At 36.9% G+C, this 26,112-nt stretch overlaps 1 protein-coding gene across 9 annotated transcripts in view; it reads left to right on the top strand.

Moving 5' to 3' along the window:
• LOC102998405 (cyclin-Y-like protein 1) overlaps nucleotides 1-26,112 on the top strand; it is a 292,469-nt gene that overhangs the window by 199,039 nt on the left and 67,318 nt on the right. For all 9 annotated transcript variants that reach the window (XM_057541417.1, XM_057541408.1, XM_057541432.1 and 6 more), the window contains 2 exons: nucleotides 19,394-19,504; nucleotides 23,131-23,292. In XM_057541417.1, the coding sequence (XP_057397400.1) occupies nucleotides 19,394-19,504; nucleotides 23,131-23,292 (273 nt within the window). The remainder of the gene's footprint in view (nucleotides 1-19,393; nucleotides 19,505-23,130; nucleotides 23,293-26,112) is intronic.

Genomic DNA, 26,112 nt, shown 5'->3' with positions numbered 1-26,112 from the left:
TTCTTGTATTTATTTTTTTTTAATTTTTTTTTTTTTTTGATGTGGACCATTTTTAAAGTCTTTATTGAACTTGTTATCCTATTGCTTCTGTTTTATGCTTTGGTTTTTTGGCTGCGAGGCATGTGGGATCTTAGCTCCCCTACCAGGGATGGAACCCGCACCGCCTGCATTGGAAGGCGAAGTCTTAACCACTGGACCACTAGGGAAGTCCCCTGACCACCTTCTTTTAAACGTATAGGTTTTATTTTTAAAACACTCAAGAGTCTTCTCAAGTTCAATTTCTTTCCCTTTCTTTTCTCATAATATCTTTGATAGTAACACTGTCTTGGCCATCTCCCAGCCACACCCACCGCCTCCGGCCATCAACAGCATCTTCTGGTCCATTGTACTCCATGGCCTACCAACCCAAAGAAAACGCTGTTAAAACCAAATTCCTCCTAGGACGGTTCCAAAAAGCATTCAGCAACATCTTACTCTTTTGCCATGTCAAAGACCTTCTCTTCCATATAACGCAAAAAGCTGGGGGAGGAAGGGTCTAGGCCAACAAAAGAGTGGTTCTTTGTCAGCTAATTCCCAGTGATGGTTAATTTGGTGTAATCTTAGTGACAATCAAGACACAACAATTGTATTACAAGAATTGACTTTGCAGGTTCCAACAGATTTCACTAGGCAGAAAGATGTTCCTTCAAAAAGTCAAGATATTTAGTAAACATAATGGATGAATTTCAAGAAAGCCTCTGCTGCCATTTACTGTAAAACACAATGGAGACTTGTGCTTATTTAAGCAAGATTCTTTAAGAGGGCTTGTGTGGATCAAAACATGTCAACATTCTTAACTGACAGGTGCTATGTGTGGGCATCGATGATTCATTTTTTACTCTTGTTTGAAATGATTTCTAATGAGAATCCTAATATTTTTATACATTATTTTACCTAAAACCCTACTAAATAGCATTTTTTAATTTTATTTTTTTATTGAAGTGTAATTGGTTTACAATGTTATGTTAGTTTCAGGTGTATAGCAAACTGATTCAGTTATACACATACGTTTATAAATATTCTTTTTCAGATTATTTTCCCTTACAGGTTATCACAAAATACTGAGTAGAGTTCCCTGTGCTATACAGTAGGTCCTTGTTGGTTATTTATTTTATATACAGTAGTGCGTGTATGTCAATCCCAAACTCCTAATCTATCCCTCCACCTCCTTTCCCCTTTGGCAACCATAAGTTTGTTTTCTATGTCTGTGGATAATAGCATTTTTAAAATAGAATTTCAAAGTATAGCGTATAGAACAACTTAAGCAATTATGCAATTAGGTTATGCTCTTATATAATGAAGGCCTAAATAAAATAAAAGGATAATTTCTAAATAGCTACCAACTTTTTAAACACACAGTCCATTTCACTTATTCACTTGACATTGCAGTAGTTGTTTGAATTTGCAACTCCTGATATAAATATCAGTATAAACTCATGTAACATGGGTTTTCTTTGGATGGAAAAATCTTGCAAATAAATAATTCTTACAGAATCATTTGGCCAGACAAATCATTATCAGGAAAATACAGAAACTGAAAAATGTATCATTGGTTTAGAATTTGTGTGTGTTTATCTAGTTCTATATCTATGTGTTTATGTATATGTGTGCATATTTACATTATATATATACTGTAATTTCTGAAAAAAAGGGTGACTATAGATGTTGAGATGAAACATTATTTTGTGGTATATTTACTGAAATCTGATCCTATTTAGCCTTTTTATTTTGAAACTCCAGATGAAATTCAGTTAAGTAACAGCATAGGTATTAGCTACTCATTGCTTGTTTTCAAAATCTCCATTATTAGGTCATATTCTCCTCTCCTTAGCATAATCTAGTCTCTGTGTTGTAAACTGCCCACAAATCTAAAGCTGTTCCTAATTTTCCATCCTTCAGTCTCCACAGCCATCTGCAACAGGCATTGATCTTTTCCTAATGCAGTAATAAGTTAGAAGCGTTTTTCAAACATGGGCACTTTATTTGCTGTATTGTTGTCAAGAACAAAAGGAAATGCATTTGGCCAAGGTCAGTGTGAGAGAAAGGCTGAGGCCTGTGCCAGAAAGCTTTCTGCTCTTCTGGTTCATTAATGCTATCCATTTGGCTTTGGTCTTCCTGATTTAAGATATGAAGTATGTTGATGTTTCCCACTGCCAAGGCAGTTGTTGTACTCTGAATCTGTGGGTCAATTCCATCTTTTTAAGTACACCATTTCATTCATAGAATCTTAGAACTGGAAGAGAGCTTAACACGTGATCAAACTCATTCATCTGCTTCCAGGCAGAAGAGTAATCAAAGTGTCTAGGAAAGAGAATGGTTTTCTCCATTTATCAAATTTCCCAAGTATAGGGACCTTGGTCTTGCTTGCTCAATAATTAGTATCTAAATATAATTCTGATTAGTAAATTTTTCTTAATATCTATTTGAGGTTTTCCCAGCAAATCAAATGCTGTTTCCTCTTACACTACCAGGATGAATATTGAAAAATTAAATTCGTATGTCCTACCTTTCAGCAACGCTCTTTTTTTTCAGTGCTTCATGCTGTTTTGTCACCTTCAAGCTCTCTATACCTTTCTAAAGTTACAATATACTAGTACATTAAGAAAGACACGATAAGCAAGAATTACTGAGAGAATTGACAAGAGGTCCATATCCTTCTGTGTATACATTCTAGATTTAGAAATATCAAAAGAAAAACAAACAAATGAAAACAAAAAAAAACCTGATTAGTACATGGCTATAAAGCATGTTGTAAATTGATTTATTCACTTACTCAATATTTTTGAGTATCTACTATGTGGCAGGCATGTGACGTATACTGCATGGGCCATGACAAAGCAACATGCAATTAAAATATACGTCAAAATCATCTGGCTGTATTTTGATCCTTTGAAGCTATTTCCGTTAGAGTGTCATTTCTCACCATGCCCTCAACCCTCAACTTTTGTGGTGGAATTATGAATATACATAATAAATAAAATATTTGGAAGTTTGAGTTTAACCCAGATTATGTTTTTATATATATATATATATATTTTTTTTTTTTTTTTTTTTTGGCTGCATTGGGTCTTCGTTGCTGTGCGCAGGCTTTTCTCTAGTTGCGGCGAGCGGGGCTACTCTTCGTTGCGGTGCGTGGGCTTCTCATTGCGGTGGCTTCTCTTGCTGCGGAACACGGGCTCTAGGTGCGCGGGCTTCAGTAGTTGTGGCACACGGGCTCTAGAGCACAGGCTCAGTAGTTGTGGCGCACGGGCTTTGTTGCTCCGCAGCATGTGGGATTTTCCCGGACCAGGGCTCGAACCCGTGTTCCCTGCATTGGCAGGCGGATTCTTAACCACTGCGCCACCAGGGAGGTCCCTAACCCAGATTACGTTTTAAAAATAGAGAGCAAGCCTGTTGGCAGGAAGGAGTAAGAAAATGTGGTTTGGAATACTGCAAGGAGATTTTCGTGGGAAATTCTGCCTCCTTCTCTATGAGGCAGTGACACTTAGAGACTTACTCCCAACATCTAGCCTTGAGCCGCCTTGTGGCTGGAAAAGCGTGTTTTTCTTTTCTTGGCGCCTTTAGGATTTCAAGATTCTTCCTGGCCTTGTGGACCATTGTGAGCATCCTGGCAGTACCTCCCAGCGAGCCCCTCCTGTAACAGCTACACACAGGGAAGTCTTTCAGGAAATTTATGACCTGGTACAGATACAGGCTTTCCTCAGCTAAGACCCACTCTATTTGGCATCTAGAAATGTCATTGGTGTTTTCTTTTTTACACACTCTTCACACATCCTAATTTAAGAATAAAAGTACAGCCTATGGACCTCACCTTGCCACAGCACTTAAATGTACAATTTTCTTTTTTGGCCTCAGAATAAGCACTTTCCTAATTGTTATTTTCCTTGACTGAAAATCTTGATATGTTTACATTTACTTATGTATAACTCTCCACCAAATCTTCAACATTATATATCAATTAAACATGAACCTGGAGTAGCACCGTATTAAAACCAAGATGCTCAGAGTAGTAACATAAGAGTGTCATTAAACGTTTGGTTTAAAAACCAGATGTTTCTAAAAAAGTCTTTTCATATGCCTATTATCTACAGCAACTCAAACTGAATTTACAGTCATCTTGCTGAAACCAGCTAGAAGGAAGATCCTAGAAATATTCAAGAGATCAAAGGATGATAAATGGAAATTAATTGCACAGGAAACATGACTTAATTAGTGTGTCTGTCATTGATAGTCTTTTCATATTTGTCTTTAATTTTAGTGAATATATCATTTATGTGTAAGTGCTTTTTTATGATCACTGCCACTCATGATTATTCTACCCTAGTTTTTCTCACGAGGTCTTAAATTCCCCAACAGTCTGATTTGTCAACTTTGGGGGAGGAAAACTGGATTTTAATTGGCTTGAAAATGTGCTCTTGTGGACTCGAGGCAGCTGGCAGTGCGTTCTGAATCCGCCATGCGTGTTCTCCATGTCTGCATTTCTACAAGGCTTAGACCAGGCTCTCATGCTCTCTCTTGGTTTCCTTTCCTTTTTCTCCATTAACTTTCCTCACAAATACTTAGCAGCACAGTTGGCAGATGAATGGAGGTTAGCGATGGTATATAGATTTGGATGAGAAGGGGGTGGAAACCATTGTATTTTCTTTATTTCATATTAGACCTTGAATCAACCCATTGTAGAGTATCTCTCTAAACTTCCTCCTTTTTAAAAAAATTTTATTGAAGTATAGCTGATTTACAATGTCGTATTAATTTCTGCTGTACAGCAAAATGATTCAGTTATACATATATACATATTCTTTTTCATATTCTTTTCTAACATGATTTATCACAGGATATTGAATATAGTTCCCTGTGCTGTACAGTAGGTCCTTGTTGGTTATTTATTTTATATACAGTAGTGCGTGTATGTCAATCCCAAACTCCTAATCTATCCCTCCACCTCCTTTCCCCTTTGGCAACCATAAGTTTGTTTTCTATGTCTGTGGATAATAGCATTTTTAAAATAGAATTTCAAAGTATAGCGTATAGAACAACTTAAGCAATTATGCAATTAGGTTATGCTCTTATATAATGAAGGCCTAAATAAAATAAAAGGATAATTTCTAAATAGCTACCAACTTTTTAAACACACAGTCCATTTCACTTATTCACTTGACATTGCAGTAGTTGTTTGAATTTGCAACTCCTGATATAAATATCAGTATAAACTCATGTAACATGGGTTTTCTTTGGATGGAAAAATCTTGCAAATAAATAATTCTTACAGAATCATTTGGCCAGACAAATCATTATCAGGAAAATACAGAAACTGAAAAATGTATCATTGGTTTAGAATTTGTGTGTGTTTATCTAGTTCTATATCTATGTGTTTATGTATATGTGTGCATATTTACATTATATATATACTGTAATTTCTGAAAAAAAGGGTGACTATAGATGTTGAGATGAAACATTATTTTGTGGTATATTTACTGAAATCTGATCCTATTTAGCCTTTTTATTTTGAAACTCCAGATGAAATTCAGTTAAGTAACAGCATAGGTATTAGCTACTCATTGCTTGTTTTCAAAATCTCCATTATTAGGTCATATTCTCCTCTCCTTAGCATAATCTAGTCTCTGTGTTGTAAACTGCCCACAAATCTAAAGCTGTTCCTAATTTTCCATCCTTCAGTCTCCACAGCCATCTGCAACAGGCATTGATCTTTTCCTAATGCAGTAATAAGTTAGAAGCGTTTTTCAAACATGGGCACTTTATTTGCTGTATTGTTGTCAAGAACAAAAGGAAATGCATTTGGCCAAGGTCAGTGTGAGAGAAAGGCTGAGGCCTGTGCCAGAAAGCTTTCTGCTCTTCTGGTTCATTAATGCTATCCATTTGGCTTTGGTCTTCCTGATTTAAGATATGAAGTATGTTGATGTTTCCCACTGCCAAGGCAGTTGTTGTACTCTGAATCTGTGGGTCAATTCCATCTTTTTAAGTACACCATTTCATTCATAGAATCTTAGAACTGGAAGAGAGCTTAACACGTGATCAAACTCATTCATCTGCTTCCAGGCAGAAGAGTAATCAAAGTGTCTAGGAAAGAGAATGGTTTTCTCCATTTATCAAATTTCCCAAGTATAGGGACCTTGGTCTTGCTTGCTCAATAATTAGTATCTAAATATAATTCTGATTAGTAAATTTTTCTTAATATCTGTTTGAGGTTTTCCCAGCAAATCAAATGCTGTTTCCTCTTACACTACCAGGATGAATATTGAAAAATTAAATTCGTATGTCCTACCTTTCAGCAACGCTCTTTTTTTTCAGTGCTTCATGCTGTTTTGTCACCTTCAAGCTCTCTATACCTTTCTAAAGTTACAATATACTAGTACATTAAGAAAGACACGATAAGCAAGAATTACTGAGAGAATTGACAAGAGGTCCATATCCTTCTGTGTATACATTCTAGATTTAGAAATATCAAAAGAAAAACAAACAAATGAAAACAAAAAAAAACCTGATTAGTACATGGCTATAAAGCATGTTGTAAATTGATTTATTCACTTACTCAATATTTTTGAGTATCTACTATGTGGCAGGCATGTGACGTATACTGCATGGGCCATGACAAAGCAACATGCAATTAAAATATACGTCAAAATCATCTGGCTGTATTTTGATCCTTTGAAGCTATTTCCGTTAGAGTGTCATTTCTCACCATGCCCTCAACCCTCAACTTTTGTGGTGGAATTATGAATATACATAATAAATAAAATATTTGGAAGTTTGAGTTTAACCCAGATTATGTTTTTATATATATATATATATATATTTTTTTTTTTTTTTTTTTTTTTTTTGGCTGCATTGGGTCTTCGTTGCTGTGCGCAGGCTTTTCTCTAGTTGCGGCGAGCGGGGCTACTCTTCGTTGCGGTGCGTGGGCTTCTCATTGCGGTGGCTTCTCTTGCTGCGGAACACGGGCTCTAGGTGCGCGGGCTTCAGTAGTTGTGGCACACGGGCTCTAGAGCACAGGCTCAGTAGTTGTGGCGCACGGGCTTTGTTGCTCCGCAGCATGTGGGATTTTCCCGGACCAGGGCTCGAACCCGTGTTCCCTGCATTGGCAGGCGGATTCTTAACCACTGCGCCACCAGGGAGGTCCCTAACCCAGATTACGTTTTAAAAATAGAGAGCAAGCCTGTTGGCAGGAAGGAGTAAGAAAATGTGGTTTGGAATACTGCAAGGAGATTTTCGTGGGAAATTCTGCCTCCTTCTCTATGAGGCAGTGACACTTAGAGACTTACTCCCAACATCTAGCCTTGAGCCGCCTTGTGGCTGGAAAAGCGTGTTTTTCTTTTCTTGGCGCCTTTAGGATTTCAAGATTCTTCCTGGCCTTGTGGACCATTGTGAGCATCCTGGCAGTACCTCCCAGCGAGCCCCTCCTGTAACAGCTACACACAGGGAAGTCTTTCAGGAAATTTATGACCTGGTACAGATACAGGCTTTCCTCAGCTAAGACCCACTCTATTTGGCATCTAGAAATGTCATTGGTGTTTTCTTTTTTACACACTCTTCACACATCCTAATTTAAGAATAAAAGTACAGCCTATGGACCTCACCTTGCCACAGCACTTAAATGTACAATTTTCTTTTTTGGCCTCAGAATAAGCACTTTCCTAATTGTTATTTTCCTTGACTGAAAATCTTGATATGTTTACATTTACTTATGTATAACTCTCCACCAAATCTTCAACATTATATATCAATTAAACATGAACCTGGAGTAGCACCGTATTAAAACCAAGATGCTCAGAGTAGTAACATAAGAGTGTCATTAAACGTTTGGTTTAAAAACCAGATGTTTCTAAAAAAGTCTTTTCATATGCCTATTATCTACAGCAACTCAAACTGAATTTACAGTCATCTTGCTGAAACCAGCTAGAAGGAAGATCCTAGAAATATTCAAGAGATCAAAGGATGATAAATGGAAATTAATTGCACAGGAAACATGACTTAATTAGTGTGTCTGTCATTGATAGTCTTTTCATATTTGTCTTTAATTTTAGTGAATATATCATTTATGTGTAAGTGCTTTTTTATGATCACTGCCACTCATGATTATTCTACCCTAGTTTTTCTCACGAGGTCTTAAATTCCCCAACAGTCTGATTTGTCAACTTTGGGGGAGGAAAACTGGATTTTAATTGGCTTGAAAATGTGCTCTTGTGGACTCGAGGCAGCTGGCAGTGCGTTCTGAATCCGCCATGCGTGTTCTCCATGTCTGCATTTCTACAAGGCTTAGACCAGGCTCTCATGCTCTCTCTTGGTTTCCTTTCCTTTTTCTCCATTAACTTTCCTCACAAATACTTAGCAGCACAGTTGGCAGATGAATGGAGGTTAGCGATGGTATATAGATTTGGATGAGAAGGGGGTGGAAACCATTGTATTTTCTTTATTTCATATTAGACCTTGAATCAACCCATTGTAGAGTATCTCTCTAAACTTCCTCCTTTTTAAAAAAATTTTATTGAAGTATAGCTGATTTACAATGTCGTATTAATTTCTGCTGTACAGCAAAATGATTCAGTTATACATATATACATATTCTTTTTCATATTCTTTTCTAACATGATTTATCACAGGATATTGAATATAGTTCCCTGTGCTGTACAGTAGGACCTTGTTGTTTATCCATCCTGCATACAGTAGTTTTCATCTGCTCATCCCAAACTCCCAATGCTTCCCTCCTGCCATCCTCCCCCTTGACAGCCACAAGTCTGTTCTCTATGTCTGTGAGTCTGTTTTTGTTTCGTAGATATGTTCATTTGTGTTGTATTTTAGATTCCACATGTAAGTGATATCATATGGTATTTGTCGTTCTCTTTCTGACTTACTTCATTTAGTATGATCATCTCTAGGTCCATCCATGTTGCTGCACATGGCCTTATTTCATTCTTTTTTATGGCTGAGTCTTTTTTTTTTTTAATGTTCCTTCATTTCTTCTTGTTATATTCCATTTGGGCTACTATAACGGAATACCATAGACTGGGTGGCTTATAAAGAAGAGAAATTTATTTCTCAGGTTTCTAGAGGCTGAGAAGTCCAAGATCAAGGCACTGGCAGATTCAGTGTTCAGTGAGGGTTTCCTGGTTGATAGATAGGCTTCTTGTTGTCCTCACGTGCTGGGAAGGGCCTGGGAGCTCTCTGGGAGCTCCTTTATAAGGGCACTAAGCCCATCATGAGGGCTGCACCTTCATAACCTAATCACCCCCAAGGCCTCACCTCCAAATACTATCCCATTGGGGATTCAGTTTCAACATATGAATTTTGGGAGAACACAAACATTCAGTCCATGGCATTTCTTGTTTACTCCACTAAAACCTTACAGGGAGGCCACTGGACTCCACTGTGTTCCTCTCCATTGAATGTAATGCAGTGACTATGGCTCTCATTCCAGCTACTTGAATACCAGCTTAATTTCATATTTAATTCATTTTTACAGGGCATTGAATTTTGCATAAATATTCTTTGTGCTTCTGTTTACACAGAGAATCCCCATGGAGTGCTGTGCATTGTTATTACTATTATTATTGTATTAAACTTATTGCTGCCGGTGTCACAAGAAATAAGAAATAAACGTCACAGTGTCACAAGAAAATTTCTCACTGATATGAGATTTGGGCGTGTATACATTAATGTTATGTTAACATTTGATCTCTATTGAACTGATTTTTTTTTTCCTATGTATTTTGTGTTTTTGGTACAATTCTTTTTTTCACATGACCCAGACATATGTTCTTTCTGCTAGATTTACTTTATTTCCAGTCTCAACTTTGCAAAATCATAATCACCAGAAAAATATTCATTAAACACCATGTGTCACTTTGGTATCTTAGAAATTGGCTCTTGGAATTTCTGCTTGAGTCTGGTAATGCATTTTTATTAACTGTGCTGAGTTCCTAACAAATTGGCCAGGGCTTAAAGTTTTCCCCTACTAAAGTGACCATAAGCTTCTCTTTTTTTTTTTTTTTTTTTTATTTATGGCTGTGTTGGGTCTTCGTTTCTGTGTGAGGGCTTTCTCTAGTTGTGGCAAGTGGGGGCCACTCTTCATCACGGTGCGCGGGCCTCTCACTATCGTGGCCTCTCTTGTTGTGGAGCACAGGCTCCAGACGCGCAGGCTCAGTAGTTGTGGCTCACGGGCCTAGTTGCTCCGCAGCATGTGGGATCTTCCCAGACCAGGGCTCAAACCCGTGTCCCCTGCATTGGCAGGCAGATTCTCAACCACTGCGCCACCAGGGAAGCCCCTAAGCTTCTCTTTTGAGCTGAACTCTACTTTGGTTGCCCACGTGATCTAGAATCACACATGCTAAAACCAAATGACCTCCAGACTCACCACCATCTTTCTCTGTCACCTATTTCCTTTTTTTTTTTCTCCCACAACTTATATTCTCTTTGAAATCCACGTGTGGTTTTTTTGTTCACTAGACTCCACTGTATTCCTCTCCATTGGATGAAACACAGTGACTATGACTTTCAACCCACAACTTATAAACCAGCCTGGTTGATTTCATTTTTAATTCATTTTTACAGGGCATTGAATTTTGCATAAATAATATTTGTGCTTCTGTTTACAGAGCATCCCCATGGGGTGCTATGCACCGTTATTACTGTTATTATTGTGTTAAACTTATTGCTGCCAGTGTCACATTTAATTGTGAATTAGTAGAATCACTTTTCCTGATGGTGATGTGCAACCACATTTCATGTCTTTACCCACTAATTCACGACTTTATTCACATGAGAAGGCAATTTCGAAAAGGATAAAGGGAAGAGTCACCAGTATTAAATAGTAACCAGACAAAATAGAGTTCAGATAGGTTTAAGTCACCGCAGTATCTCTTTCAATAGTTTATGAAATTTTTAACAGGCAAAAGAGAAAGAAAGGGAAGATTTTCTTTTTTTTCTTTAAAGGCAGTCTCTATGTTTAGCAAATACAGGCCAAGCAAACTCGCTCGCTCGCTCTCTTTCTCTTTCTCTCTGACATCAAGCAAAGTAAGAAATAGTGCCTTTTGAATAGGAGATTTCCTTTAATTACATTGGGGAAGTGATAATGGTAGGTATTGCATGTTTAATGTAATGTTCTGGATGCCCCTTTTTCTTTCCTTTTTTTTTTTTCCCCCTTCACAGCCACCTCATCTTGAGCAGAAATAAAAGGTTCAAGGCTTGTCAGCATCAGTTTATAGATAGCTGTTTAAAAATAATGAGATATTGGGTATTGTAAGGCTCAGAGCCGTCTTGCCAAGACCCATTTATTTCTATTCACCTTTTGTCAGAATTGCAGACAGAAGACATTCAATTAAAACTTGTCACCTGTTGCAGATGACCTAATTGGTACTTGTATGTGTCATAGATTAGGGCTCCATGCTTCAGATGAAGCAACTGGACCCCTGGTGGAATAATATTTTCCCTGCAAAATATTTTGTAAACTATGTCTTTTTCAGATTTCTATGATTTTGATTTCGGCTCTCAGCCAGATTATAAATTTAGCACATATGCCTCAGAACCAGCCAAGAGCAGTGAATCACACCTTGAAAAAAAAGAAGGAGGGACTTCTTTGTGGCTATGTCCTGTGCACAGAAACCTACAAATATATTTTGGATGCAGCTTGAATCTGAAACAGAGGGAAGCCTTTTTAATTTCCTGTGCAAGCCTCACATGTTTAATAGTCCAGATAGCTACCAAGAGACCAAAATGAAAGACTTCCCTTTGCTAATTGTTAATTCATCTGTAGAGCAAGGAAGCTTTAATGTGAGTCCTGGCTTTTATCTCTTTTAGTGACTGAGGACTCAGTTAAAAAAAAAAAAAAAAAAAGCCCGCCTAATGGATATGCATTTTCTCTCCCTGTGTGATTTTTCCCTTTTATTTCAGCAGATCTTACAGTGCTTCCACATGCAACCAAGCTATTTCCAAAGTTCCTGAATTGTTGTCATGCTATTTCAGCAGAAGTAAATGTAACCATTCGTCAAGGTGTCTAACTGAAAAGCCGCCATCGGGGTCTCCTTCTAAACTGTAAAACTCAGCCAGAATGTTGCTTTGCCTCCATGGCCCTGGCAAAACAGTCCTTGTTTTCTTTCAGTGGCATTTTAAAGAGGAACAGGGAGCGAGGAAATGAATATCTCTGGGTCCCTGCCTCAAGAGAAAAGCAGACTGACTGAATCTTTTTTATCATTTTTGGTTTGCCCACAGTCTCATAGCTATAAACTTCTTCTAAGTGGAGACGCTTTATAGAGTCATAGATGCAAAATGCCTAGCCCTTCAGCGGAGTAAAAGTATTCCTCTCTCCTCGTGCTAGTTCATCATTCTGCCTTGCTCTTTGCATGCACCCCCTATCAGGGTGCGAGTATTGTTTACCACAGTAATTGGGTTTTATCTGCCCGTGCTTCTGCTTTTGGAGTCTATACCACATGCTCTTTCCCAAAAATAGAATTTGATGACAGAGAAGCAGTATAAACCTAGTGCTTGAGAACGTGGGCTCTGCAGCCGTGGTCTCCAGCTGCCACTCCTGGCTCAGCCTCTTCCCAGTTCCAGTTTTCTCATTTGTAAAATGGGATAATAATAGCACCTGCTTCATAGGATTGCTGTAAGTGTTAAATGTGTTCATGTACGTAAAACAATTAACCCATTGCCTGGAATAGAAGCAGCTCTCAATAACCAATGGGTGTTTTGGTTGATTCCAAGACACTTCATACAGAGATTAAGTCATTCCACTATCAATGAAGACATTGCTTGTTCAGGAGATGCAGATATCAGGAGTCAAAAGTTTGCTGAGATAGGAAGAAAGGAACGAAATCATGAAGCCATGTTGAACAGTATCACTGTCTATTTTGAGAAAGGGCAATAATAGTAAGAGAAGATAACTAGGGCTTGGTGTGTTTTATTGTCTCTCATGATCCTCCAGAATTTAATATGGTTAGATTCTCCCTGGAGTATTTGCGTCAATGTACAAATAATTTTCACTCATCCCTTTACTGGGGTACCTATAAATATGCACAAATACTGTAGGTAAAGCTGGTACTCTCTGTAAGGATGCTGTTACGAGGAAGAATCCCATCACAGGCTGCCACTAAAATTCTCGCCGCTGTGTCTTGATTCTGCCGATCTGCCTTTGCTTCCTTTCCTACAGCCCCTCAAAGGGATTTTCTCCACCCTCTGTTTATGATGGTTCCCTCACAGAAATCTCGGGCAAATTCAAGGGCGTTTCTAGGTACTTCTTTTCCTGAACGGAAAGAGCCGGATTCCCTTCCGCAGCAAAGGGAACCGCAGTACCAGAGACATCGTGGAGGACAACGTTCCCACCCTCTTCACCTTCTTGCGGCATAAGTTTTACTTTCCCAGGATGCTCCTCATCCTCAATTACAAGTCGTGTTGGATAACATTTAAATAATCCAACCATTTACTTAGTAGTCATTAAAGTCACTAATCTTTTAAAATATTATTTCACTATCTTTTAAAAAGTTATCATTACTTTAATATGACTATTTGCATCTTTCTTAAGTATTCCAGGGGTCTATGTAATTAACGTTTTTAGCAAACCTTTGTTTAAGAACAACGTTATAAAAAGGCTTGTCTTTAATATAGCGAAGTAGGCTAGGATGGCCTTGTGTAATTCTCTGAAGGGGAGATCTTTTATTATCCTATGAAATGACTTTGTGCTATTAAAAATGTGAAAAATACTTTTGTCTTTGGACTATATAATATTGTAAAAATTTGCATTTGGGCATAAAATGTAGACTTAAAATTAGCTGACCTAAGAAGGCCTTGTGCTGAACTGTTTTACTTCTTTTGGCATTTATGTGCCTCATAGCGGTTTTTGTTGTTTTGTTTTTTTCCTTCTTGCCCTATTCCTGCTTCCTCAATTTTGTAAATTCTGACAACTTATGAGATTTGTGATTCCCTTGTGGCAATGTAGGCACATGCAGTATTTGATAGAAAAAGCGATGTGAAACGTTCTGTTTGGTAGGTAATGTCAACTATTAAAATTTTTTATTTAAAAAACGAAAGGGGTAATGGCAGTCTCCACATGAATAGAAAATCCAGTTGCCTTAATTAACTTCAAATCCTGTCAAACATTGAACATTGTGGGTATCTTATTTACTGGGAGAAATCTTCTTTTTAAACTTTTTCAAAAATGGTTTACAAGTGGAGTCCAAACAGAAATTGTTTGTATTTAAGATTGTAAAGATGTAGAGAGACAGGCTTTGCCATTGTAAGTGGAAATATTTGGATTAGATTGATGTTTGTTTATGGCAAATCTGGATTTTCCAGGTCCTGATGGTAAATACTGTTGTTGTTTTTTGTTTGTTTCTGCTGAAAATAGAGACTTTTAAATGAAATGTATTAGGTTAATTGGATAATTATCAATTCTCTACTTAACTTTGTATTGTGTGTTTCTAGCTAAACTCAGAGATAGCATTTTTCTTTTTCATAGACTTTGGGTTAGTTTCTGTATCTGTTCTAAAATAAACTCTAAATGATATTATTAGTGACAGGGATGAGCAGCAAATAGAATGGGATACCAAATATTTCTGTAATCACTTAGACATCAAATAATGTCATTATTTCGGTTTTATCCTTTGTATTATCTTACCATTCAATCATACCTCAAATGTGTTTACCTACAGAATTGAGGCAGGGTAGACTGTCACACTCCATGGGGGTAGATTTTCAATAAATGATCACGATGCAAAATATATTTCAATAAATAATATAGTAATATTTCAACAAAATAATGATATAATGGCAATTTCCTTGGGATTTTAAGGTTTATAAGATATTTAATAATGCATTTGTATAATATCCAAGTATATTAGTATATTAGTATAATATCCAAATATATTAGTACCTTATATTAATATAATTGGATCATTAAAGCAAAACACCAGGGAGGTTATTGTCTTAATATCCATCTTATATTTGGAAAAGCAAACAGGTTAAGGAACTCAACAAAATTTACAGAGCTTGTTAATGAAAGAGCCAGAAAGAAACCATTCTGATTTGCAAACTATGCCTTGCTTTTTTCCATGTTCTTCATATAATATTTAGGAATAAATTATCATATTATTACAGTTGGAAACATTTTTCTGGAAAAACTTTAAAACTAGAAATATACTGAAAATAGACTTATTTATTTATTTATTGGCGTATAACTGCTTTACACTGCTGTGTCAGTTTCTGCTGTACAGCAAAGGGAATCAGCCATACATATACATATATCCCCTCTTTTTTGGATTTCCTTCCCATTTAGGTCACCACAGAGCACCAAGTAGAGTTCCCTGTGCTATAGAGTAGGTTCTCATTAGTTATCCATTTTATACATAGTAGTGTATATATGTGAAAATAGACTTCTTAATGATATCTGTATAGTATTGTTTTATCAGACTCTTTAAAATACAATTATTAAAGTTTCAGTGCATATATTATTATGACTCAGATGAATACATCTGTTTATTTTCAAAGATGCACAAATAAAGAAGCTGGGTCCACATGTTTGAACACATAGTTTGGGCTGATTTAACTTTGAGACCTATGTCACTTGTGTATTTCCGTGTTATATGATTGTCCTTGGGGGAAAAAAAAACTGGTTTTACTAACTATGTTTTTTCTCCAACAGAACTGAATAAATTGATGAATAATTTTAGTATGATGTAGAAGTAGTTGCAGGTGTGTTACTAGGATTTGAGTTTAGACATTTCACTGAGTATGAAGTCAGCTAAACTAAATCATTATCATTATCATCATATCACTAGAAGATGCATAAAAAGAAGATTTTCCAGATTTTGAAAAGAGATTAAAAGCAGTATAAATATTTTTTACTTGAAATTGTTGATATTTGCCTACTTTTAACCCCCTAAAATGGGAATAAAAATTTCACATAAAAGTTATTATGATCTTTTAAAATACATCGACTCTGGAAATTTTTACCGTTAATTGTTATCTAAACTTGGCAGGAACAATTTTTCTGTATATTGACTGCCCATCAACTTTTGCTACATAATTGTATTAATTATTAATTATGTAGTATTAATATCTAATTTTTTCCCTCTACAGTCATCTACTGAATACCATATACATAAAGTTATAAATCATAAAAGAATGCTTTGTCCAACTGATCTTTATTTTAGGAAGTAAAGAAAGCGTTAAATGATGGCTTTGGTAAAAAAGTACTTGAATATTTAGAAACTGGATAGATATGTAGATGGTATGGATGGATGGATGGATAGATAGTAGTTTATCTACCCACACACTGAAAGGAGGTGAGGGGGAGGGAAGAAAGCGAGAAGAAGAGGGAAAAGGAGAAAGAGAAAGCGAGAATGAACGTAAGAGTGAGAACACTCCTTTAGATTTTGGAGGAGCACGTAAAAATAATATGAATATTTCAGTAATTCATTGTTCAAAGTTGAAATGAAATGCACAGTAATAAAATTATTTCACAGTATTTAAAGGATCTATTCCTACAAATACAAAAAATATCCCATAATGCATAATAAAAATTCTGTCAATCAAGTATAGGTATTTTTTTCTTCATGATGTTTAATAACTAGTTTTCAGTGTTGCACTTCTCCCATAAACTTGGGCTAGTTGGCTAAGCTGATTGGTGGCTTTAGTGTGATACAACTGTGTCAGAATTGTTTCCAGCCAAGACCTTGAATCCAATCTTTCAGCCACGATCCTCTTCCTTAGGCCTTCAGGATGGACGAAATCCATTGTCAGAAACTCACCAGCTCTGACTCCTGTGTTGGAAAATACGTAGTGTATTGTTCAGTATTTGGGCATGCGAGGCTATATTGCTCATGGTGAACTCATGCCCTGACAGACACCAAAAGCAAATTTTGGAGTCTACAAACCTAATTGAGATGCATTCTGTGAGCTTTCTTGGTTTTTTTTTTTTTTTTTTTAATTTTTAAAATTTTTATTGGAGTATAGTTGATTTACAGTGTTGAATTAGTTCTGTGGTACAGCAAAGTAAGTCAGTTATGCATATACATATATCCACTCTTTTTTAGATTCTTTTCTCATACAGATCATTACAAAGTACTGAGTAGAGTTTCCTGTGCTGTACAGTAGGTCCTTGTTGATTATCTGTTTTATATATAGTAGTGTGTGTATGTCAGGCTTTCTTGGTTCTAACAATTTCAGAGTTATTTTTAAATGTTTCCTCCTTTTTTTAGCCTTCGTCTGTCATTGTCTTTCTCTCTCTCTGTTTGTTTCATCCTGCCTTCTCTTCACACCACTAATCATATCACATTAATGTTCACATTGCGTTGGAGCTGGATGCCAAACGTGTTATGATACCACTTTTAGTTATATATGCTTTTAATTTTCTAAACTCTTATAATGAAAAATTTTAAATTCTTATGATGAAACAAATTTGAATGGATCTCAGATGAACAGACAAAATGCGACCACATTATATAAACTGGAAAAATATCTTGGAGAAAGAAAGAAATGAAAAAAGACAAAACATGACTAAAGGGGGGGAAAAGGGGGAAGGTGTTAAACTTTAGTAAATTAAATATAGACACAATAAAAATAGAACATTAGAAATTAGATAAATGAAGGAATGGAACTCTAGGCGCAAAATTGCTCTAAAAGCAGCAGTCAAGAAATGTTTCTTCATGACTCACAAGCACTCTATTTTCATTGAATACTTAGAGACTGTACCTAAGCTCTTTGTTTTTTGATATTTGTTTGTCTAAACCTACTTACTTGCTCTTGAAGTTGTCTCCTGATATCACTTAAACTCTGCTCTGATGTTTCAGTTTGACATTTCAGGGTTTATCTAGAACCAAGTGTATGTTTGTGTGTATCACTAAAAGGAAATCAACTCTTAAAGTAGTAGTATTAAGATAATATGAAAAGTTATGTTTTTCTTTAGGTCATGGATTGATAGTCATCTTTAACATATGAGTATATATTCACCTTCAGGATTCACATAGAAATATATCAGCCTTTCCCAAACTGTTTCGTATAATTCAGTTACACCACAACTCACCTGTTCCACGTGATATTAACAAATGTTCCCAAAACAGGATCCTTGGTTAAATTGGTTTGCAAAACATTGCATAGGCTGTATCTCCCTCTGAGAGTTTTATTTGAGAGTTAGTTGCATGTTAAAGGCTCTGAGAGGGCCTTCAGTAAAATAACAATACTGAGGATACTGTTAAACCAAATCTATCTTCTGAACAGTTTGAGAAATACCAAAATATGTACAATGAATTACTTGGTTGTGAATTTATTAATGGACAATGTTAATACTGTCTTATCAATTAAGGTACAATATAAGACCACAAAGCGAATCTCATCTCTCTCTTACTCCCAAGTAATCTTCTCTTTATTTGATAAAGATTTATAAGTTTCTGTCCTAAACTTTACAATTACAGACCGGAAACCACGTTATTAACAAGCACCCTCCCCACTGCCCCATGTAAATGAAACATTTCTTTCTTTTTAATCCCTTTCTTTCCCTTTTGCCCCTTTCCTTAATGTTATAGATCCACTGCCAGCAAAACCTCCCTGAATCTTGACCCAGTCCATCACTCATGAGGAAAAAGTATTACTAAATGCCAGTCTACTTTTGCCTACTTTCTAGCTTCACGCTTCATCTCTGCCCTCCTAACAAATCCCTCCTTCGCCATCCTAGCCTCCTGAATTCTTTCAGGAATCTCCTCCTTCTGACCTGCGTTCAGTCCAGACCTGCTCTCAGTTTTCTTTCATTTGAAGGAAAATACAAACGTGTGCCAGAATGTAAGGAACATGCTCCTTCTGAGACATGTTGACTTAGAACAGGGAACGATCCTTGCGTCTCATCTTGTGTAGTGGGGTTCCAGCTCTCTACAACATGTAGGGGTTTTCAACTCAATTCAGTTCCACAGGTCCACGTGGAGTCCTCTGATAGACCGGGGTGGATTGAACAGCTCTGGGTCTACTGATCTACTCAAGCCCACACATTGAGCTTTCAGGGGTGACTGATGAAGAGGATACACATTGCCAATGTCTTTAATTTGAGAAACTGTGTTAGCACCAAATTCCAGTTTCTTTGTATTAATTCTCAAGGAAAGCTACCTTTCCTTTGGTATGTAGGTGACTCTGATGGCCTTGCATAAATGTCTTTCAGCTTGGTCATCTCTGCCAGGTTTGGTTTCCAACCTGTGGCAGTCTTGGTTTAGCCATCACTTTTTTACATTCCTCTACTTCCACTGGACCCTTCTGCAGTCTACTCTCTGTTTACCTAGCACCCTTGGATGATACTCTGTATGTATTTGATTGGTCTCAAAGATAGTTACCTCAACAGTAAGGAAGTGCCTGTCTTTCCCCACAGGAGTGCGTCTTGACAGAGTACGTGGAGGTCGGCAGAAGTACAAGCGCAGAATAGATGCGGAGAACAGCCCGTACCTGAACCCTCAGTTGGTTCAGCCAGCCAAAAAGCCATGTAAGTACAGCAGACATGTCTGGCTTTCCAGCACATGACATCCTCCCAGCTGGCTCTAGGTACATCAGTTTTGGCGTGCCCATCCCTACTGACTCCAACGAGACTTCTCTTTGTTGGCGGGGGTGGGGAGATGTGGCTTTATTCCCAAGGATTTCCTTTGCAGGGCAACAACAACTCAGCTAATTAACTTTTTTTCCTATGGTTTTCTCCCCCTCTACCTTTTTTCACCTAGTCATTTTGTGGAAGCGTAAGCATACCAAGGCATAGCTTATATAGTGCGAATTTTACATTTACAGGTTATTTTCAGAGGTACATAAAATGGATCGTACCATGATCATTAGTTCATTGGAGCTGTTAGTTTCAGATTTCACAAGAAAGTGATTTTTGTAGTTTTCACTAGCTAAATGAGTTTGTTCAACCTCCCAATGAAAATACATTAGGAGCCTCATTAATTTAGAGCTATAGAAGGTTAACGCACTCGCTAGCAATAGATTAAAACAAGGAGGGGCCCTACTGATAACAAGCATAGGTTGGTAGTTCCATTTCAGATGCCCTTATGGGCATTATGAAGTGTTTTTTTAAAAGCCCATGGTTTGATAATGCCCGGTTGCAATTTGAAACGATGGTAGGTATGTAGCTAAAATGCAAACCCCATTCTCTTTGTCATTAGCTAAAAAGAGCTAGAATATAGACTGAGGCAGTTAACTGTGTTCCAGTTTCTGAAAAATCAGTTCATGGCTGTAGTGCAAAAGGGCTAACATTTTAGGATGTTTATGCATAGAGTTTATACGAGGCACTGAAAGTGCTTTGGTGGAAACAATTCTCACATTTAGCTGTCTCTGTCTCAGAAGACACAACCAGCCCTCACCAGAGGAAGTTGCAGCTATAGCAGTTCTAGAAAAGACATGGGTAATTTCTGATCTGCTTTCAAGGGAAGAGAAAAAATGTCCTCTTCTCATTCAGATTCTCCAGGAGGGGTCGCTGTTATGCATCATCCGTGTGAGCATATGGGCATCTGTTAAATACGTAAAACAGACCCTGAACTGTAAATGAAAGGACATTTTAGCTATGTCAAAGGAAAAAACAACCAGTTTTACATAAAATTAAAGCTTAAGTGAACATATGGCATGGTTTCCTTTTGCCTTTCCAAAAAACATTATGTTGATTATACCTTCAATTGTCCAATCTGGCATCTTCTCCTCAGCCTGCATAAGCTGTTTGGCATTCTGCAAATACAATCTAGGACTGCATTAAGCAGATTTTGCACATTAGAATAAAAAGACTTTCTGATAATACAGTAAAATGCAATAAACACTCATGTTTAATTTCATTAGAGGTTTCGTTTTCCTGGATTCACTAATATCCAGACTGGCCATTTCTCATTCATTTTATACGAAGTCGACTGACACCATTGATGATATCCTCTACCGAGAGAAAAATGAGCACCAGCCCATTCGTAAGTCCACAGGATGGATAAAGAAACATCTATGGTTTTCGGCGGAAACCTGAGAAAAGGGGAAGAGGCTTGTCAAGTACCTTTAAGAAGATTACAGCAATTTCAATGAGCTCCATTTGTCTGAGATAAAAGAGGACTCCTAATAAATCATTACTCATTATCTTAAGGCCTCTGTGTTAATTTTCCTTAGTCTATCCAATTAGTGTATTTTGGTAACAAACATTTATAAAACTTAATTTTCAGATCCTGTCAGAGACTAGGCATGGGCTTTGCTCAGAAAGTGTCTGGGGGAGATTTCTGGAGCCTGACTGATTGTTTGTGTACTACAAAAGCCCAAGAATGAAAATTGGGTTCTATTGATTCTAATTAGGGAAACATTAAATAAGATTCACCTAGAAACAGTGCTGCCGGCTATTCCATTTTCTGAATGATAGGAATTTCTAAGCTTCCACCAAATTTCTCTGACCCCCTCCAGTCAAGTATCCAGTGGCTTGGGTAAAACAGGTTGCATTTTCCCTGTACTAAAAGAACTCGAATCACGATTTCCTTCCGTTACATTTTTGTACCCTTTATTACTGCATTTTCTTCTAATCCTGAGGATCTAGTAGTTGCTGACAGGTTTTGCTGCATTGTCAGAGCAATGAAAGTGGAAACTTTTCCAAGCGTAGCTAAAAAACAGGGTGTTGTTTCGATAGCATATACGAGAAACAAATGTCATTCTCTTCAGATCCTACAAATTAAAAAAAAAAAGAATCTCTATTTGATTTTAATTTCTTTTCTAGAAAATATGATATTTGGGAATACTTCCTCCCAAATCTGTATTTTTAATTTGATAATAATTGAATATTACTGCCATTGAATGGTTATCTGTTGATAATTTGAAGTGAACAGAAGTCATGTGGCAGTCATAGTAGTAAAAATTTTAAACTCTATCAAAAAATTACTAATTATAGCTTGGATAAGTATCCTTGATATGTTGTTACAGCAGACAAAAAAAGAACTATGTTTTCAATTCTAAGGTATATGAAGTCTTTTCATTTTAAGTTAAAAAAGTTAAAAATGTATAGGGAAAGGCAAATGGTCTAGTAAACGTAGAGGAACCTTTGACTTGGCTCACAAAGATCCCATTTAATACCCTAGTTTTCTAGAGTAATAGGACACAGACGTTGAAATATCTGAGTTTATTCTTACCTATTTGTATTTCCTCACTTAGAAGAAAGTATCAAATCTAAAGCTACATGTAGAAATTGAAAATGGGGCCAACAAGAAAAATCATTCCGTTAGCAAGGCTTTATAACCCCTTCCATAAACTCTCACATGGCCCTGAGCGATAAAACACATTTGATGTGATGCTTTCCATTTGTCTCTAGTGTTTATTTTATGAAGGATTTTAAAAACATATATCACAAATTTCAGACAGATAAATCTGAGCCAGAGAATGAGCTAAAGACAACAGATGAAAATAGAGGATTAAAGTATTAGATGCTCCAAAGTGGAAATACGGTCACATTTAAGTTGGAGTATTTTTCTGGAAACTGACATTGGCTATATTTGGAAGATGGGCTGGGTATGTGGGGAGGGGGAGAAAGGCAAGACATTCATATTGAATGCATCCCACTGAGACAGAGTTATACAGTCAGTAATTCACCCCGGCAGAAGGGCTCTGACCTTTGCTCCTCTTTAAAGGAATTAGGACAGTTAATGACTTTCATGCCCATTATGTCTATGGGCAGTAGGAGTTCTTTGCCTCCTACATTATGTTCTATATTTCAATGGTTTATATGGATATTTATTTTAAAGCTGTTGTATGCTATTTAGTCTGCTTCCCCAGATCCCACCTAAGAATCAAAGAGCAGACCCAGAAAGCATCTAACTTCTCTTATCTGTTTGCTATAAAAAATTTCATTGCAGGACAGATGCTTCATTCCAGCAAAGGCAGATAAAGCCAAGAAGAAACAAAGAACTATTACAACTGCTATGGGTTTTCCAGAACACTGTTTAGTATATATATGTTGAACCGTAAATGGAATATTTGGGGTTGATTATAGGTGTTTGAGGGATTTTTTTTGTTTTGTTTTTTGTTTTTGCTCAAAATACCACCTAGTTTAGAACGTGCGAAAGAGGGATGATACTACTAGTGATCTTGTTGTGCTCTGGTCTGATTCTGCAGATAACAAGATTGTCTCACATTTATTGGTGGCTGAACCGGAGAAGATCTATGCCATGCCTGACCCTACTGTTCCCGACAGTGACATCAAAGCCCTCACTACACTGTGCGACTTGGCCGATCGAGAATTGGTGGTTATCATTGGATGGGCGAAGCATATTCCAGGTACCTTTTCTGAAATGAAAAAGAAAAGTTTGCCATTAATTCCCTAGGCTTTATATGTTGATTTAGGCAAATTCACAATTTTCTCATTAGGATTTTTAAATTTTATTTATTTATTTTAATTTACTTTTTTTATTTGTATTTTTTTAATTAATTGATTGTTCTTGGCCACACTGCACGGCTTGTGAGAACTTAGTTCCCCAACCAGGGATTGAACCCGAACCATCGGCAGTGAAAGCGCAGAGTCTCAACCACTGGGCCACCGGGGAATTCCCGTTCATTAGGATTTTTTTAAACCTTTACATTTGTTTTTGTCATACTTAATTTAGTGCTTTCTTGGTCCTAATAGAATCATATGCCATTTTTATAACTGTACCATCTTGAATGCTTGTTAATTATTTTTTCGCATATGAAGGTACTATTGCCAACCTAAGATAAAGAGAATATAACTTGTTAAAATATTTCCTTATTCTTTTAAAAAGTCCGAGTTTTCTCCTAAGGAAATACTTCTGTTTTTTTCTTTTCACTTTAAATAAATGTTTATGAATTGGGGGCTTTAAGGCAGACAGCCTGGGTATAAGTCCTGCCTGGCCTGCCAATGGGACAACTTCCTGAACTTACTCTATCTTAGCTTCCTAAACTCTAAATAAAGCTATAATATCGTAATAAAAAAAAGTTTTTGTCAGGAGTAGTCTAGATACCTTTTTTCCTTTTAAAAATCACTTATTTTGTTGTTCGTAGTGGCGATTTATACTGAATTGTTTTTCGTATTTGCATATTGCTTTGGTTTACAATTAGATATTTACCATGAATTTATACATAAATTATGAAAATAAATGTTCAATTGACATTGTAAATATTCTCATATGGTGCCTTAAAAGTAGTATTTCAGGTTTTTATTTTTTAATATTTATTTATTTATTTATTTGATTGCGCTGGGTCTTAGTTGTGGCAGGCGGGCTCCTTAGTTGTGGCATGCGAACTCTTAGTTGCAGCATGCGTTTGGGATCTAGTTCCCTGACCAGGGATCGAACCCGGGCCCCCTGCATCGGGAGTGCAGAGTCTTATCCACTGCACCCCCAGGGAAGTCCCAAAAGTAGTATTTTAAAGTATCCAATTATTTTTCTCTCCAGACCTGTCCTTAGATCAGTGAACATATACCTGATCACAAGGTTTAAGAATTGTAGTAGTCTACTTGAATTATTGTTTGTTTGAGCTTTGATCTTCAAATAGTTCACAAACAAATTTTTGGACAATGAGCCGTGTTTCTTTGGTACAGTGAACTTATTTCTGTCTCCTTAAACTAGTTTGTCTTTATGCCTTGAATGCTACAGTAATTTCTTTAATCAAATTGATGGCAGTCCCTTTCCCAGCCCACACTGAAACCAATTTATTGGTCATGATACGCCAGCTATGTTGCTAACAGTCGTAACGAACTGTCAGGCGATATCGCAGTGAAGCTAATTTGAAGTCATTAGGTGTGCAGCGTTCAGGCGACAATTTGTTACAGTGCTTGGGAACACAGCTGACATTTCTGAATGGCTTTGTTCACTGCAGTTCTAGATGAGGCCAAGCAAATTGTAAACTAATTTAAACATCACTCTGTATTATACCAGCTACTTTGTCTTACACTGTTTGCTAATAAAGCACCCCAAATTAAGTCAAAACTAGTTAAATAGGTGAGCTGGAGTGTATTCTTTAAGAGATACCTCCACAAGGGTCACTACGTCTAAAAGAAAGATGAGAATTTGATTGTGTGGATAGCTGATTTGCATTTGGATTGTAATCATATCTATAAGGTTTTTAGAAAAAGCAAAAAAAATAGAAATAGAATATGCTAAAAGACGGTAAGACATTGGAAGTTGTAGCGGTGGAAACAGCCAGAATTTGCCTAAACAGTGTATGAAAACTTTTTTGGAAGGAAAGTGTTATGAAGGGTTTTAGAAAGAAACAAAACTAAGATTTGTTGAAGTGTCCACAGATTAACTTTTAAAAATAATCAATATATATTATATCATTTACATTTATCCACACACACACGTACACAGACATACATATTCACAGATTTAAAATAGCATTATTCTAACCCAGGGTTTCTCAGTCTTGACGCAATTGATGTTTGGAACCAGATAATCTTTTGTTATGGGGCCTGTCCTATTCCTTGTAGGGTATTTACCAACATCCTTGGTTTCTACCTATTAGCATCCTTGAGTTGTAACAAACAAAAATGTCTTCACACATCGCCAGATGTCCTCTTGGGGGGCAAAATCATGCCCGTCTTCCCCGGTTGAGACCCATCGTTCTAACCCAGGAATCAGATATTATTATCCTTAATTCAAAGATAGGGAGATCTGGGGCAGAGAGAGGTAAAAACACTTGCACAAGTTCACAAATGTATCCAGAGCCTTCAAAGCCCGCACTCAACATTGCTTCCTGGAATAGAATCAGGATAGTTTAGTCCCCCAGTTGACTACCTTTGAAAGAATTATTTCAAAATAAAAATGATAGCGTTATGAATCGCAACAGCATAAAAGGCTATGTCACTCTGACTCCAAACCGCCCATTATTTCAGAGAATTCTGCCCAAGTTCTCCCTGAATTAAGAAATTTGTTAAGCCCATATTTTGTTATCGTACAGACGTTCCATAATAACGATCAAGAGAAGTCAACCAACTCCTTCTGCGGCTCTCTGGTGAGGAAAAGTCAGTGATAAATTTGTGGGTCCAGTTGTGTATCTAAGTAGAAATGTCAGCTTACAGAGGAACTTGTCACAGTAAAGGGGCTCTGGTGACCTTTGTGAAGACAGTAACTTTAAATAACTATG

The sequence above is a fragment of the Balaenoptera acutorostrata genome, chromosome 1, assembly GCF_949987535.1.
Source record: "Balaenoptera acutorostrata chromosome 1, mBalAcu1.1, whole genome shotgun sequence".
Taxonomy (NCBI): domain Eukaryota; kingdom Metazoa; phylum Chordata; class Mammalia; order Artiodactyla; family Balaenopteridae; genus Balaenoptera; species Balaenoptera acutorostrata.
The sequence above is the reverse complement of the archived record's forward strand: the minus strand, read 5'-3'. Positions and strand labels throughout refer to the sequence as shown.